This window comes from Rutidosis leptorrhynchoides, chromosome 1, assembly GCF_046630445.1.
Source record: "Rutidosis leptorrhynchoides isolate AG116_Rl617_1_P2 chromosome 1, CSIRO_AGI_Rlap_v1, whole genome shotgun sequence".
Taxonomy (NCBI): Eukaryota; Viridiplantae; Streptophyta; class Magnoliopsida; order Asterales; family Asteraceae; genus Rutidosis; species Rutidosis leptorrhynchoides.
Genome location: NC_092333.1, coordinates 239,595,047 through 239,608,652, shown reverse-complemented (window position 1 = coordinate 239,608,652; position 13,606 = coordinate 239,595,047). Strand labels below are relative to the sequence as shown.

Below are 13,606 nucleotides of genomic sequence, written 5' to 3'. Positions count from 1 at the left end.
CGGTACTCCAAACCGGAGTGTTAAACTTAAAAACCCTTAAATCCCCCTTATCGTTGATCTTGCATGAACCGAACCCTTTGGACTATTTTATGCTTGATCAAATGGCGCCATCTGTGGGATAAGAAAGTTAAAAGGTTTAAATATATCTTTTTCCTTTATTGTTCGTAACATTTTTTGCGGTTTTTTCCTTTCTGAGCTCCTGCCACACCATCCATCATTTAGCTCACAGAAGGAAGGCATATGCAAGTATGACCGCTATATCTTCGCGCAGAGATGGAAAGCGCAACGCTGACCTGATAAATGAAGAGGTTACAGGAATCTCTTTTCCTGCTATTCGGTTGCATAACACTTCATGCACACCTATCAAGGTTCAGGGGTACTTGCCTGAATTCGGATACAGGATAAGGCGTTTGCATATGGACACCGGTAGCTGCATGGTCATAATGTATGAGCAATGTTTCAGACAGTTGCCAGCCGTCGTCAAGAAGGGCATCAGACCTTCAACTATGGCACTCTCTGGGTTCTCAGGGGAATCGGCATGGCCCATAGGCACCCTAGATCTGAAATTAGAATTGAGGGATGACAATGATAAGTATAAGACGCGCAATAAAGATGTGGAGTACGGTGTAACGCTCGCACATTCTAGATACGATGCCATACTAGGCCGAATATCCCTTCAAAGATTTGGAGTGATACCATCAACGGTTCATGGATTAGTAAAATTCTCGACGAAGCAAGGAATTGCTACTCTAGAATTAAATCCACTCGAGGCACCGTGTGCTTCAGTCACGGTAAAAGACGAAGAGAAATCGTCCGGCGAGGCATTGGCAGGATGTTGCCTCGTAATAAACCCCACTTACCCGAATCAGAAAGTAAAAATAGGGGTCGAGTTGACAAAAGAGACAAAAGCCAAGTTGCACAACATTCTTATGACCAACTTAGACGTATTCTGCGGGCGTGACGCAGATATGACAGGTGTGCCGCGAGATGTCGCGCAACACTGCCTCAACGCTAACGTTAAAATGACGCCTGTTCGGCAAATGAAAAGGCCCATGGCGCCGGATAGGAGTGAGTGGCTGCACGGAGAACTATACCAACTGGTCAAAGCAAACATCTTGCGCAAAGTTAAATATCAAACATGGGTTGCCAATCCGGTCCTGGTCCCGAAGGCTGACGGATCGTGACACTTGTATGTTGACTTCAAAGACATTAATAAGGCATACCCGAAGTACAATTACCTCTGCCCGAAATTGGCTGGAAGGTTGAATCTCTCACTGGATTCTAGTTTAAGTGTTTTTTAGATGCGTTATAAGGGTACCACCAAATCCCCAAAGAGTTGTACGATGAGGAGAAGAAAGCATTTCATACAGACCATGGCATATACTATTACACCAAAATGCCATTCGGAATCAAAAATGCTGGTGCTACTTACCATCGCATGATCGATACTACTTTCACAAAGCAGATCGGTCACAACCTGGAGGCGTACGTCAACGATCTTGTTATCAAAAGTAACAGCGAGGAATAGCTCCTGAAAGACATTCTTGAAACTTTTGATACTCTGCGCAGTGTCAACATGAAGCTTAAACCATCAAAGTGCTGTTTTGGGGAAGAAGAAGGGTCATTTTTGGGGGACGTGATTACCACCAGAGGTATCAAAGCTAACCCAAAAAAGATTGAAGCCATTGAGTGCATGCCTTCCCCAAAAACTAAAAAACAGGTTCAAAGCCTCAATGGAAAACTTGCCGCGCCGACTAGAATTTTATCAAGAGCCGCTGAAAGGTCTCTCCCATTCTTCAGTACGCTCAAGAACTGTACGAAGAAGTCTGACTTTAAATGGACAGAAGAAGCCGTCAGCTCGGTCCTAATTGCCGAAAGAGAGGGGGTGCAGATGCCCATATATTTTGTTAGCAAAGCGCTGACCAGAAGTGAACTCATCTATCGTCTAATTTAAAAACTCGTATACTCACTCATAATTACTGCGTGACAGTTGCGACGATACTTCTAAGCTCACCCCATCGTGGTATTGACAGATCAGCCAATTCGATAAATCCTGTATAAACCAAAAACGTCAGGGCGGTTAATGAAATGGGCGGTCGAGTTGGGAGAACAGGAAATCAACTTCTGCTCCAGAAGCGTAGTCAAGGGAGAGATACTAGCAGATTACCTCGCAGAAACCACGTCCAACATGTCGATCGCACCTGACCTAGAAAATGTTGCAACACAGACACCCGAAGTTTGGGAGTTGTATACAGATGGATCAAGTGGCCCAGAGGGAGCAGACGCATGTTTATTGCTCACAGGTCCCGATAAGGAGGAACACACCTATGTACTAAGATTCAATTTTAAAGCTACGAACAACGAAGCAGAGTATGAAGCCCTGTTAGCGGGAATATGGTTGGTGATATCGGCTAGAAAGTCACGTTTTCACCCCGGTATTAAGGCCCAAAAACAAGAAAGATTCAAACTTTATCAGAAAAATACCCACTTCATCGGTTAAAATTGAAGAACAAGTAATTACGAAGACGGTACAAAAAGAATCAAGATAATCAGAGCTAAAACGAAGATTCTAGAGCGAAAACCATAAAAGACAAGAAATCAAGTTACGATCCAGGGAATCAGCAAGCTAAACAGCTTGCCAAACGACTGCCAAACGACCTGCCTGGCTCACAAACAGCCTGCCACACACCCAAGATAAACGGCCCCTGCAAATGGCTTGATCTGGCAAACGGCCCCTGCAAACGGCCTGCCAGCCGTTTGCAGGCAAAATCCATGCTTATTTAAAGGGTCTTTGTTCTAATTACCCGTCCTAATCCATCTGGACAAATACATTACATTTGGTTACATCGCGAGGTACTTGACCTCTATATGATACATTTTACAAACATTGCATTCGTTTTTGAAAGACACACTTTCATTACATCGAAAGTTGACAGCATGCATACCATTTCATAATATATCCAACTATAATTGATTTAATAATAATCTTGATGAACTCAACGACTCGAATGCAACGTCTTTTGAAATATGTCATGAATGACTCCAAATAATATCTCTAAAGTGAGCAAATGCACAGCGAAAGATTTCTTTCATACCTGAGAATAAACATGCTTTAAAGTGTCAACCAAAAGGTTGGTGAGTTCATTAGTTTATCATAATCGATCATTTTTATCATTTTAACAGACCACAAGATTTCCTTTATTCAATAATCATACACTCGCAAGTGTTTAAAAAATCATTCATATGGATTGAACACCTGGTAACCGACATTAACATAATGCATATAGAATATCCCCAAAATAGAAATCCATCTGTATAATATAAACTCGAAGTACTAAAGCATACCATTTTCCAGTATGGGGGGAGTTAGTGCCCGTAGATCTACCTTTAGGATTCACGTAAATTAGGGTGTCTGTTCCCTAATTCTTAGGCTACCAAGCTAAAAGGGTGATATTCGATTCGATAATCCAACCATAGAATGTAATTTTCGAGTACTTGTGTCTATTTCGTCAAACATTTATAAAAGCAGCGCTTGTATTCTCAGTCCCAAAAATATATATTGCAAAAGCATTTAAAAAGGGAGCAAATGAAACTTACCATACTGTATTTTGTAGTAAAAATACATATGATGATATTGAACAACTGAACAATGCAGGGTTGGCCTCGGATTCACGAACCTAAATCAGTTGTATATCTATTAAAACATTTAATAGAAACCTCATAATTTCATTCATTAATTGTATAGATTTTTAGATATGTGTAGTTATATAGAATTTATACTAAAATCTATTTAAATGTATACTTTATTTATATATAATATATCTTATGTTATATTTGTATATATATTTAAAATTAGTTTTTATCTATACATTTAGTTATATGTAAGTATTTATATAAAAATATTAGTATGTTTGATATATTATTATTTGAAATATAATTATAGTATATATAGTAAGTATAATTTTTGTACAAAATATTTATTCGTTAAAAATGATAGTTTTGATAATAATGATTTACTAATAATAATAACTTTATTAATAATGATAATACTAATAATAATAATAACGATATTGTTAATAATGATACTCATGTTAATGATAATAATACTAATAATTATAAAAATGGTACAAATACTAATATTAGTGAAGTAATAATATTTTTGCATCATTTTCTTAGTAATAATAATACCTATATTAATAACACTGATAATTCTAAAATTCTAACAATAGTACCTTTTTTGATATTGATATAGATAAAAATAATAATAATAACAATATTAATGAATATATAATAATAATAATTTTAATCATAAACATAATAATAATAGTAATAATACTCATTCTATTTAGTAATAACTAAGTTAATGATAATAATTAGAATAATGATAATAATTACATTTAATAATAATACTTGTTAATAATAATAATAATAATAATAATAATAATAATAATAATAATAATAATAATAATAATAATAATAATAATAATAATAACACTTATAATCATAATAATCAAAAATTAATAATAATAATCATAATAATTACTAGTAATAATAATAATAATAATAGAAATAAAGTTAAGAGTGTATACCCTTAAAACTTGGCGTAAAAAGAAATGTTCCCAGCGGGACTCGAACCCAAGACCTCACGTTCACCCTAATCTCTGCTTAACCATCGTTCCATTTCAATTTTTCTGGATTTAAACCACCCTAATATATATTTATATCTCCCCTTCTGTTTCTACTTCATCTACTTCTTTTTCAGAATACAAATCGACTAAAAAAAATATTTCATTAACAAAATAGCGAATTTAATTTTGTTTAAAACTTACAAACAATCAGTAATATATGTAGGTGGGTTCTTAATTAATAAGAAAAATGAAAAAAAAAAATTAAACTACATCTGCTTGTTCGTCGCTGTTGTTCATCAAGAAAAAAAATTTGATTGAACAAATGGGGACGTTATATGTAGTGACCCGAACTTTTCCATGTTTATATATATTAAATGAAATTGATATTTACATGATTAAGTGTTTCCAACATGTTAAGCAATCAAACTTGTTAAGACTTGATTAATTGAAATAGGTTTCATATAGACAATTGACCACCCAAGTTGACCGGTGATTCACGAATGTTAAAACTTGTAAAAACTATATGATGACATATATAGATTATATATATAATTAACATAATATTATGATAAGTAGGTATCTCATTAGGTATTTTAACAATGAGTTATATACATAAAATTGTGTTTATTGAATTAAGAAACTCGAAACGATATATATAACGATTATCGTTATAACAACGTCTTACTAATTACATATGAATCATATTAAGATATTGTTACACTATGTTTAATAATGATAAATGATAAGTAAACATGTCATTATGTATATTAACAATGAATTACATATGTAAAACAAGACTACTAACTTAAGAATTTCGAAACGAGACATATATCTAACGATTATCGTTTTAACAACATTTAACTGTATATATATATCATACTAAGATATATTAATATATCATAATATCATGATAATGTAATAATTTAACATCTCTTTAGATATAATAAAAAATGGGTTAACAACATTTAACAAGATCGTTAACCTAAAGGTTTCAAAACAATATTTACATGTAACGACTAACGATGACTTAACGACTCAGTTAAAATGTATATACATGTAGTGTTTTAATATGTATTCATACACTTTTGAAAGACTTTAAGACACTTATCAAAATACTTCTACTTAACAAAAATGCTTACAATTACATCCTCGTTCAGTTTCATCAACAATTCTACTCGTTTGCACCCGTATTCGTACTCGTACAATACACTACTTCTAAATGTATGTACTATTGGTATATACACTTCAATGATCAGATCTTAGAAGCCCATGTTAGTCACCTAACACATGTGGGAACCATCATTTGGCAACTAGCATGAAATATCTCATAAAATTACAAAAATATTAGTAATCATTCATGACTTATTTACATGAAAACAAAATTACATATCCTTTATATCTAATCCATATACCAACGACCAAAAACACCTACAAACACTTTCATTCTTCAATTTTCTTCATCTAATTGATCTCTCTCAAGTTCCATCTTCAAGTTCTAAGTGTTCTTCATAAATTCTACAAGTTCTAGTTTCATAAAATCAAGAATACTTCCAAGTTTACTAGCTCACTTCCAATCTTGTAAAGTGATCATCCAACCTCAAGAAATCCTTGTTGTTTACAGTAAGATATCATTCTAAATCAAGGTAATACTCATATACAAACTTTGATTCAATTCCTATAACTATAACTATCTTAATTCGAGTGATAATCTTACTTGAACTTGTTTTCGTGTCATGATTCTACTTCAAGAACTTTCAAGCCATCCAAGATCCTTTGAAGCTAGATCATTTCTTGTTACTTCCAGTAGTTTACTTACTAAACTCGAGGTAGTAATGATGTTCATAACATCATTTGATTCATACATATAAAACTATCTTATTCGAAGATTTGAACATGTAATCACTAGAACATAGTATAGTTAATTCTAAACTTGTTCGCAAACAAAAGTTAATCCTTCTAACTTGAATTTTATAATCAAATAAACACATGTTCTATATCTACATGATATGCTAACTTAATGATTTAAAACCGGAAAACACGAAAAACACCGTAAAACCGGATATACGCCGTCGTAGTAACACCGCGGGCTGTTTTGGGTTAGTTAATTAAAAACTATGATAAACTTTGATTTAAAAGTTGTTCTTCTGATAAAATAATTTTTCTTATGAACATGAAACTATATCCAAAAATCATGGTTAAACTCAAAGTGGAAGTATGTTTTCCAAAATGGTCATCTAGACGTCGTCCTTTCGACTGAAATGACTACCTTTACGAAAATGACTTGTAACTTATTTTTTTGACGATAAACCTATACTTTTTATGTTTAGATTCATAAAATAGAGTTCAATATGAAACCATAGCAATTTGATTCACTCAAATCGGATTTAAAATGAAGAAGTTATGGGTAAAACAAGATTGGATATTTTTTGATTGTTGTAGCTACGGGAAATATTGTAACAATTCTATACAAATCATATCTTAGCTAACTTATATTGTATTATACATGTATTCTAATATAATCTTGGAGTACTATAGACACGTATGCAAATGTTTTGACATATCATATCGACCCATGTATATATATTATTTGGAACAACCATAGACACTCTATATGCAGTAATGTTGGAGTTAGCTATACAGGGTTGAGGTTGATTCCAAAAATATATATACTTTGAGTTGTGATCTAGCCTGAGACATGTATACACTGGGTCATGGATTGATTCAAGATAATATATATCAATTTATTTCTGTACATCTAACTGTGGACAACTAGTTGTAGGTTACTAACGGGGATAGCTGACTTAATAAATTTAAAACAGTAAAACATATTAAAAATGTTGTAAATATATTTTGAACATACTTTGATATATATGTACATATTTGTTATAGGTTCGTGAATCGACCAGTGGCCAAGTCTTACTTCCCGACGAAGTAAAAATATGTGCAAGTGAGTTATAGTCCCACTTTTAAAATCTAATATTTTGGGATGAGAATACATGCAGTTTTATAAATGTTTTATTAAATAGACACAAGTAATTGAAACTACATTATATGGGTGAATGATCGAAGCCGAATATGCCCCTTTTTCTTGGTAACCTAAGAATTAGCAAACCGATCTACTAATTGACGCGAATCCTAAAGATAGATCTATTGGGCCTAACGAACCCCATCCAAAGTACCGGATGCTTTAGTACTTCGAATTCGTTTATATCATGTCCGAAGAATTTCCCGGAATGATAGGGGATATTCTTATATGCATCTTGTTAATGTCGGTTACCAGGTGTTCACCATATGAACGAATTTTATCTCTATGTATGGGATGTATATTGAAATATGAAATCTTGTGGTTATTATTATGATTTGATAATATATAGATTAAACCTATAACTCACCAACATTTTTGTTGACGTTTTAAGCATGTTTATTCTCAGGTGATTATTAAGAGCTTCCGCTGTTGCATACTAAAATAAGGACAAGATTTAGAGTCCATGCTTGTATGATATTATGTAAAAACTGCATTCAAGAAACTTATTTTTGCTGTAATATATTCTTAATGTAAACCATTATGTAATGGTCGTGTGTAAACGGTATATTTTAGATTATCATTATTTGATAATCTACGTAATGCTTTTTAAACCTTTATCGATAAAATAAAGGTTATGGTTGTTTTAAAAATGAATGCAGTCTTTGAAAAATGTCTCATATAGAGGTCAAAACCTCGCGACGAAATCAATTAATATGGAACGTTTATAATCAATATGAACGGGACATTTCAGTTGGTATCCGAGCGTTGATCTTAGAGAACCAAAAAATTGCATTAGTGTGTCTTACCGAGTTTGTTAGGATGCATTAGTGAGTCTGGACTTCGACCGTGTTTTTCTTCAAAAACGATTGCTTAACATTTTTTTGTTGGAAACTATATATTATTAACATGTAAATATTATGTGATATATTAATCTCTTAACATGTTTGATATTGTGTGATAGATGTCTACCTCTAGTACAAATCCCATTGATTCACCTAATAATAATGAAGAGTCGAATATATTTTGGAAAGATTCACAAATTCCCGAAGAGGAACCGGAAGAGGAGGAACCGGAAGAGGAGGAACCGGAAGAAGAGGAACCAGAAGAGGAGGAATCGGAAGAGGAGGAACCAGAAGAAGAAGAGGTTTCGGAGGAAGAAATATTGATACCTATAGTAAATTGATTAAATAAAAGAAAATCCTCAACCAACGGACCAAAGTTAATAATGGTCAATGGTGTTTCCGCCGAGGAAGCAAAATATTGGGAAGATTACCAATTTTCCAATGAATTGGATCCCGATGAGGATTCCGATGATGTTATAGAAATTACCTCGACCCAATTTAATAAAGCGAAAGAAAATAATAAGGGAAAAGGTATAAAATAGAGAAACCCGATTCCAACCCCGATGAACTTTATATGTATCGGCAAAATCCGTATTTCCTAAAATGTAACAATGACCCGGGAACCTCTAAACCACCAGATTTTTCTAAACCATTATGGAAAACGACGGCTCATATTAGAGGAACACCATATATTCCTAGAAAATTAGGAAAACGAACCAAGTCCGAAGAAGAAGAAACAGTGATTCAGATTAGAGGATTGTAATCATGTTGTGTATTATATGTATTGTAGTGTGCTTGTACTTTTATGTTCTATGTAAAAATTGCTTGTATTGTTTGTTATTACGAATCTAATCACTGTCTATTTTACAGTATAAAAACAAAAGGGACGTTAAGGGTAGACAACCGAATATTTTAGAAGACCTACTAGAGGATATGAATGAGGAAATCTTGTCTAGAGTCGGTCAGAATTCATCAGCACATTTAGTTATGGCGAAATTAACTTGTCAAACAGTTGAAAGACTTTCTAGAAATGCCTTAGTTTATAAAAGGCTTTCCTTTGATAGGTGGGGTATATCACATTGGGGAGACCGTAAGTTACGCCGTGTTTTCTTTAAAGCATTAAATGCGGGGAACCCAAATGCAATTTTACGCTACGGGTTAAGAACCTATTTTGACTCAACATATCCCAACATAGGATTTCATGAATTAGAAAGAGCTTCTAACATGCAATATAAAGAAGCATGTTATGTTTACGGGTTAGTGATGTTTGCTTCTTACCAAAGTGAGAAAAAGAACATCGGATTGCAACTTTTAAATAAAACCTTCCCACAAATGACGGATTCAGTAGTTGGGGTGAGAAAAAAGGTTTTTAGATTATTACTGGGCTGTTGGACATTACGAAACCCTCGTCCTTTTGACGACATTACAACATGCTGCCTAGCCAATGGTCATAACGGTTATTTTCCACAAGACTAAGGATGGGAAGTCGTGTTAGTAAAACCAGAATGCATGACTTGTTTCTGGACTTATGAATTACGTGTCTTTATTTCCTTTGCTGAACAACTTGCGTATTAACTAGATTTATCTTTAAAACTGTCCTGTATCATAGTGTACTATATTTCATGTTATATGTAATATAGCGAAGTTGTAAGTTTGAAGAATATTTATATGTGATATATTATTATAATCAGTTTTTCATATGGAATTGTAGTAGTTGAATTGTATATTAGCTACTAAGTATGAACTTAACGGGTAGGTAGTACCCAAATTTAAACTTATAAAACGCTAATATGAAGAAAAAGCTTTTATAAATGAGTTCATATTATGCTACGAAATACTATTGACTACTCTTAATATTCTGTATGATTAACTCGATTCAGTTGGCTATTTTGAAGGAAATGGCATCGACTACTCGACACACCATGAATATGAGCGAAGAGGAATTTCGTACCTTTCTTGCTGCAAACATAGCCGCAGTACAGGCTGCGCTAATACCAACAATAACTCTGAATCTAGCAATGCAGCTAACGGCGTACGAAATCGTGTAGGATGCTCCTACAAAGAATTCACTGCCTGCAAACCTTTGGAATTTGATGGAACCGAAGGACCAATTGGATTGAAATGGTGGACTGAGAAAGTCAAATCGGTGTTTGCCATAAGTAAGTGTACTGAAGAGGACAAAGTTAAGTACGCTACGCATACCATCACAGGTACTGCGTTAACGTGGTGGAACACCTATCTTGAACAGGTAGGACAAAATGCTGCTTACGCACTACCGTGGTCGGCATTCAAGCAATTGATGAACGAGCAGTACCGTCCTAGAAACGAAGTCAATAAACTCAAGGCAGAACTTAGAGAGTTACAAACATAAGGGTTCGACATTACCACATATGAATGACGATTCACAGAGTTGTGCCTATTGTGTCCCAGAGCATTCGAAGATGAAGAAGAGAAGATCGACGCGTTTGTAAAAGGGTTACCAGTAAGGATTCAAGAAGATGTGAGTTCACACGAGCCCGCTTCCATACAGAAGGCAAGTCGAATGGCTTATAAACTCATAAATCAGATTGAGGGAAGAATTAAAGAGCAGGCGGCCGAAGAAGCCAACACGAAACAACTCAAGAGGAAGTGGGAGGAAAACGGTGACAAGAGTCACCAGTACAACAACAACAACAATTACAACCACAATTGCAACAACTATCTCAACAACCGCAACAACAATCGCAACAATAACCGCAATCCTAACAATAACTACAACAAACATCCCAACAACAACAATAACTACAACAACCGTTTCAACAACAATAACAATCCTAACAACAACCTCAATAACAACAACGTCAACAAAAACCAAAAACAACCATGTCATAGGTGTGAAGAAAATCATCAGGGGTTTTGCACGACATTTTGCAACAGGTGTAAAAGAAATGGTCATAGCGCGATAAAGTGTGAGGTCTACGGACCACAGTTTAACAGAAATAAAGGAACAAATAATGTCGGAACAAGTAATGCTGAAACGAATAGTGTCAGAGCAAGTAATACCAACGCTGTTTGTTATAAATGTGGAAAACCGGGCCACATTATTAGAAATTGCCCGAATTAGGGGAATACTAATGGGCAGGGCCGTGGAAGAGTTTTCAATATTAATGCGGCAGAAGCACAGGAAGACCCGGAGCTTGTTACGGGTACGTTTCTTATTGATGATAAATCTGCTTATGTTTTATTTGATTCGGGTGCGGATAGAAGCTATATGAGTAGAGAATTTTTTGCTAAATTAAGTTGCCCATTGACGCCTTTGGATAGTAAATTTTTACTCGAATTAGCAAACGGTAAATTAATTTCAGCAGATAATATATGTCGGGAGAGAGAAATTAAACTGGGGGATGAAACGTTTAAAATTGATTTAATACCAGTCGAGTTAGGAAGTTTTGATGTAATAATTGGCATGGACTGGTTGAAAAAGGTGAGAGCAGAGGTCGTTTGTTGCAAAAATGCGATTCGCATTGTAACGACCCAACCCGTTAACCAACCAAAAACGCGGAATAAAAAAAAAAATTTAAAACTGATCTGGAGGGTGCGCGGCATGCACCACTGCCTATGCGCGGCGCGCACAAGGCCTGAGACAGTTCTGATCAAAATGTCCATTTTTCGCGAAAAGATCTTCGACTTCCCGACACTTTTAGACCGAACGCTTTTCACAACAAACTCATATATGTAAAACTAACACGAATCAAACATAAAAATGATGTTTTACAAGCGGGGCCCACACGACCCAAAATACAAGTTTAATACAAGTTTAGAGTTTCGACCACCAAAAAGTTTAAGTTCCAAACTACACAATGAGCATGGCGTTTGGGATTAAACTACCCAACTATCGGTCAAACTCCAAGAGCTACTAAAGCCAAAAGCGTCCCCTAGCATCAAGCGGGATCTCTAGTCCAATACGATGCCCTTACCCTTGTCCAAAACCGAACCTATAAAATGGTAAACAACGAGAGGGTAAGCAAAGCTTAGTGAATGCAATAATTATACGAATACATATATAATTATACCTACTTGCATACACTTACACAAACCGCAAACATGCTAGCAACACAATTAGCTTATCGTCACATTAACAAGCTATAATCTCCAATACCACAAGCTAGCAACAACCGCATAATAATATAACTCGAAATGATATAATATGCTTACAACACAAGTAACCATGGTCGACCAATAGTACAAGGGAACGGCGCTCGCGAAAACGCCATCGGTGTTCATAACATCCATTAGGGCACTTAACACCTCGCACCACTAACCCCTAGGGTGGCACCTTAACACCTCGGCACATCACCCCGAGTGGCATCTTAACACCTCGATGCAACACTCATTATTTTACGGAGTGTCGTCTTAACACCTCGACACTACACTCCTAGGTGGCATCTTAACACCTCGATGCTACACCCGAGTGGCATCTTAACACCTCGATGCTACACTCTTCACGTGAAGCGTGGTGTCTTAACACCTCGACACTACACCTTTCACGCTACAACAAATAGATACATTATATACATACGCATATAATTATTCCACTCACCTTAACAATTAGATGACGATTTCAACCTCCACAAGCTTCAAAGCAAAGTACCTAATATAATAAGTACTTGATCAACACACAAGCTAAGTGGACTCAATACTAACACTTACACATGAGCATTTAATGACTTAATGTATTAAATCGCCCATTTATACCAAAACCGCCCAATTAAAGTCAAGACCACCACTAATCACTTTAAAGCTAGTGATTAAGGTCCAAAAACACCAACTAATACATAATTAAGGTAATTCATACCCATCTTTCCAAACTAGGTCAATTTATTACCCAAATAACCATTTTAAGACAACACACCCATTTCGGGTCATCCACTAGCTAACCAACACCCATTTACTAAATAACTAGGTGTGTTAGCAATTAACTCACCAATTAGGGTTCATAAACATCATTTAATACTTTGAAACCCTAGACTAGTCACCAATTAGTATTCAAGACTCAATTTTACCCAAGAACACCCAAAATCACCAAATATGGGTTTTGTGTTCATCATTTACTCAAACCCTAACCCTTACAC

General features: G+C 35.0%; 1 protein-coding gene across 1 annotated transcript; it reads left to right on the top strand.

The window, feature by feature from the left end:
• The first annotated feature begins 248 nt into the window (after positions 1-248).
• LOC139896063 (uncharacterized) lies at positions 249-1,954 on the top strand. Its single transcript, XM_071878643.1, has 3 exons — positions 249-975; positions 1,314-1,485; positions 1,570-1,954. The coding sequence occupies exons 1-3, from the start codon at positions 249-251 to the stop codon at positions 1,952-1,954; spliced, it is 1,284 nt and encodes a 427-aa protein (XP_071734744.1).
• Positions 1,955-13,606: the final 11,652 nt, after the last annotated feature.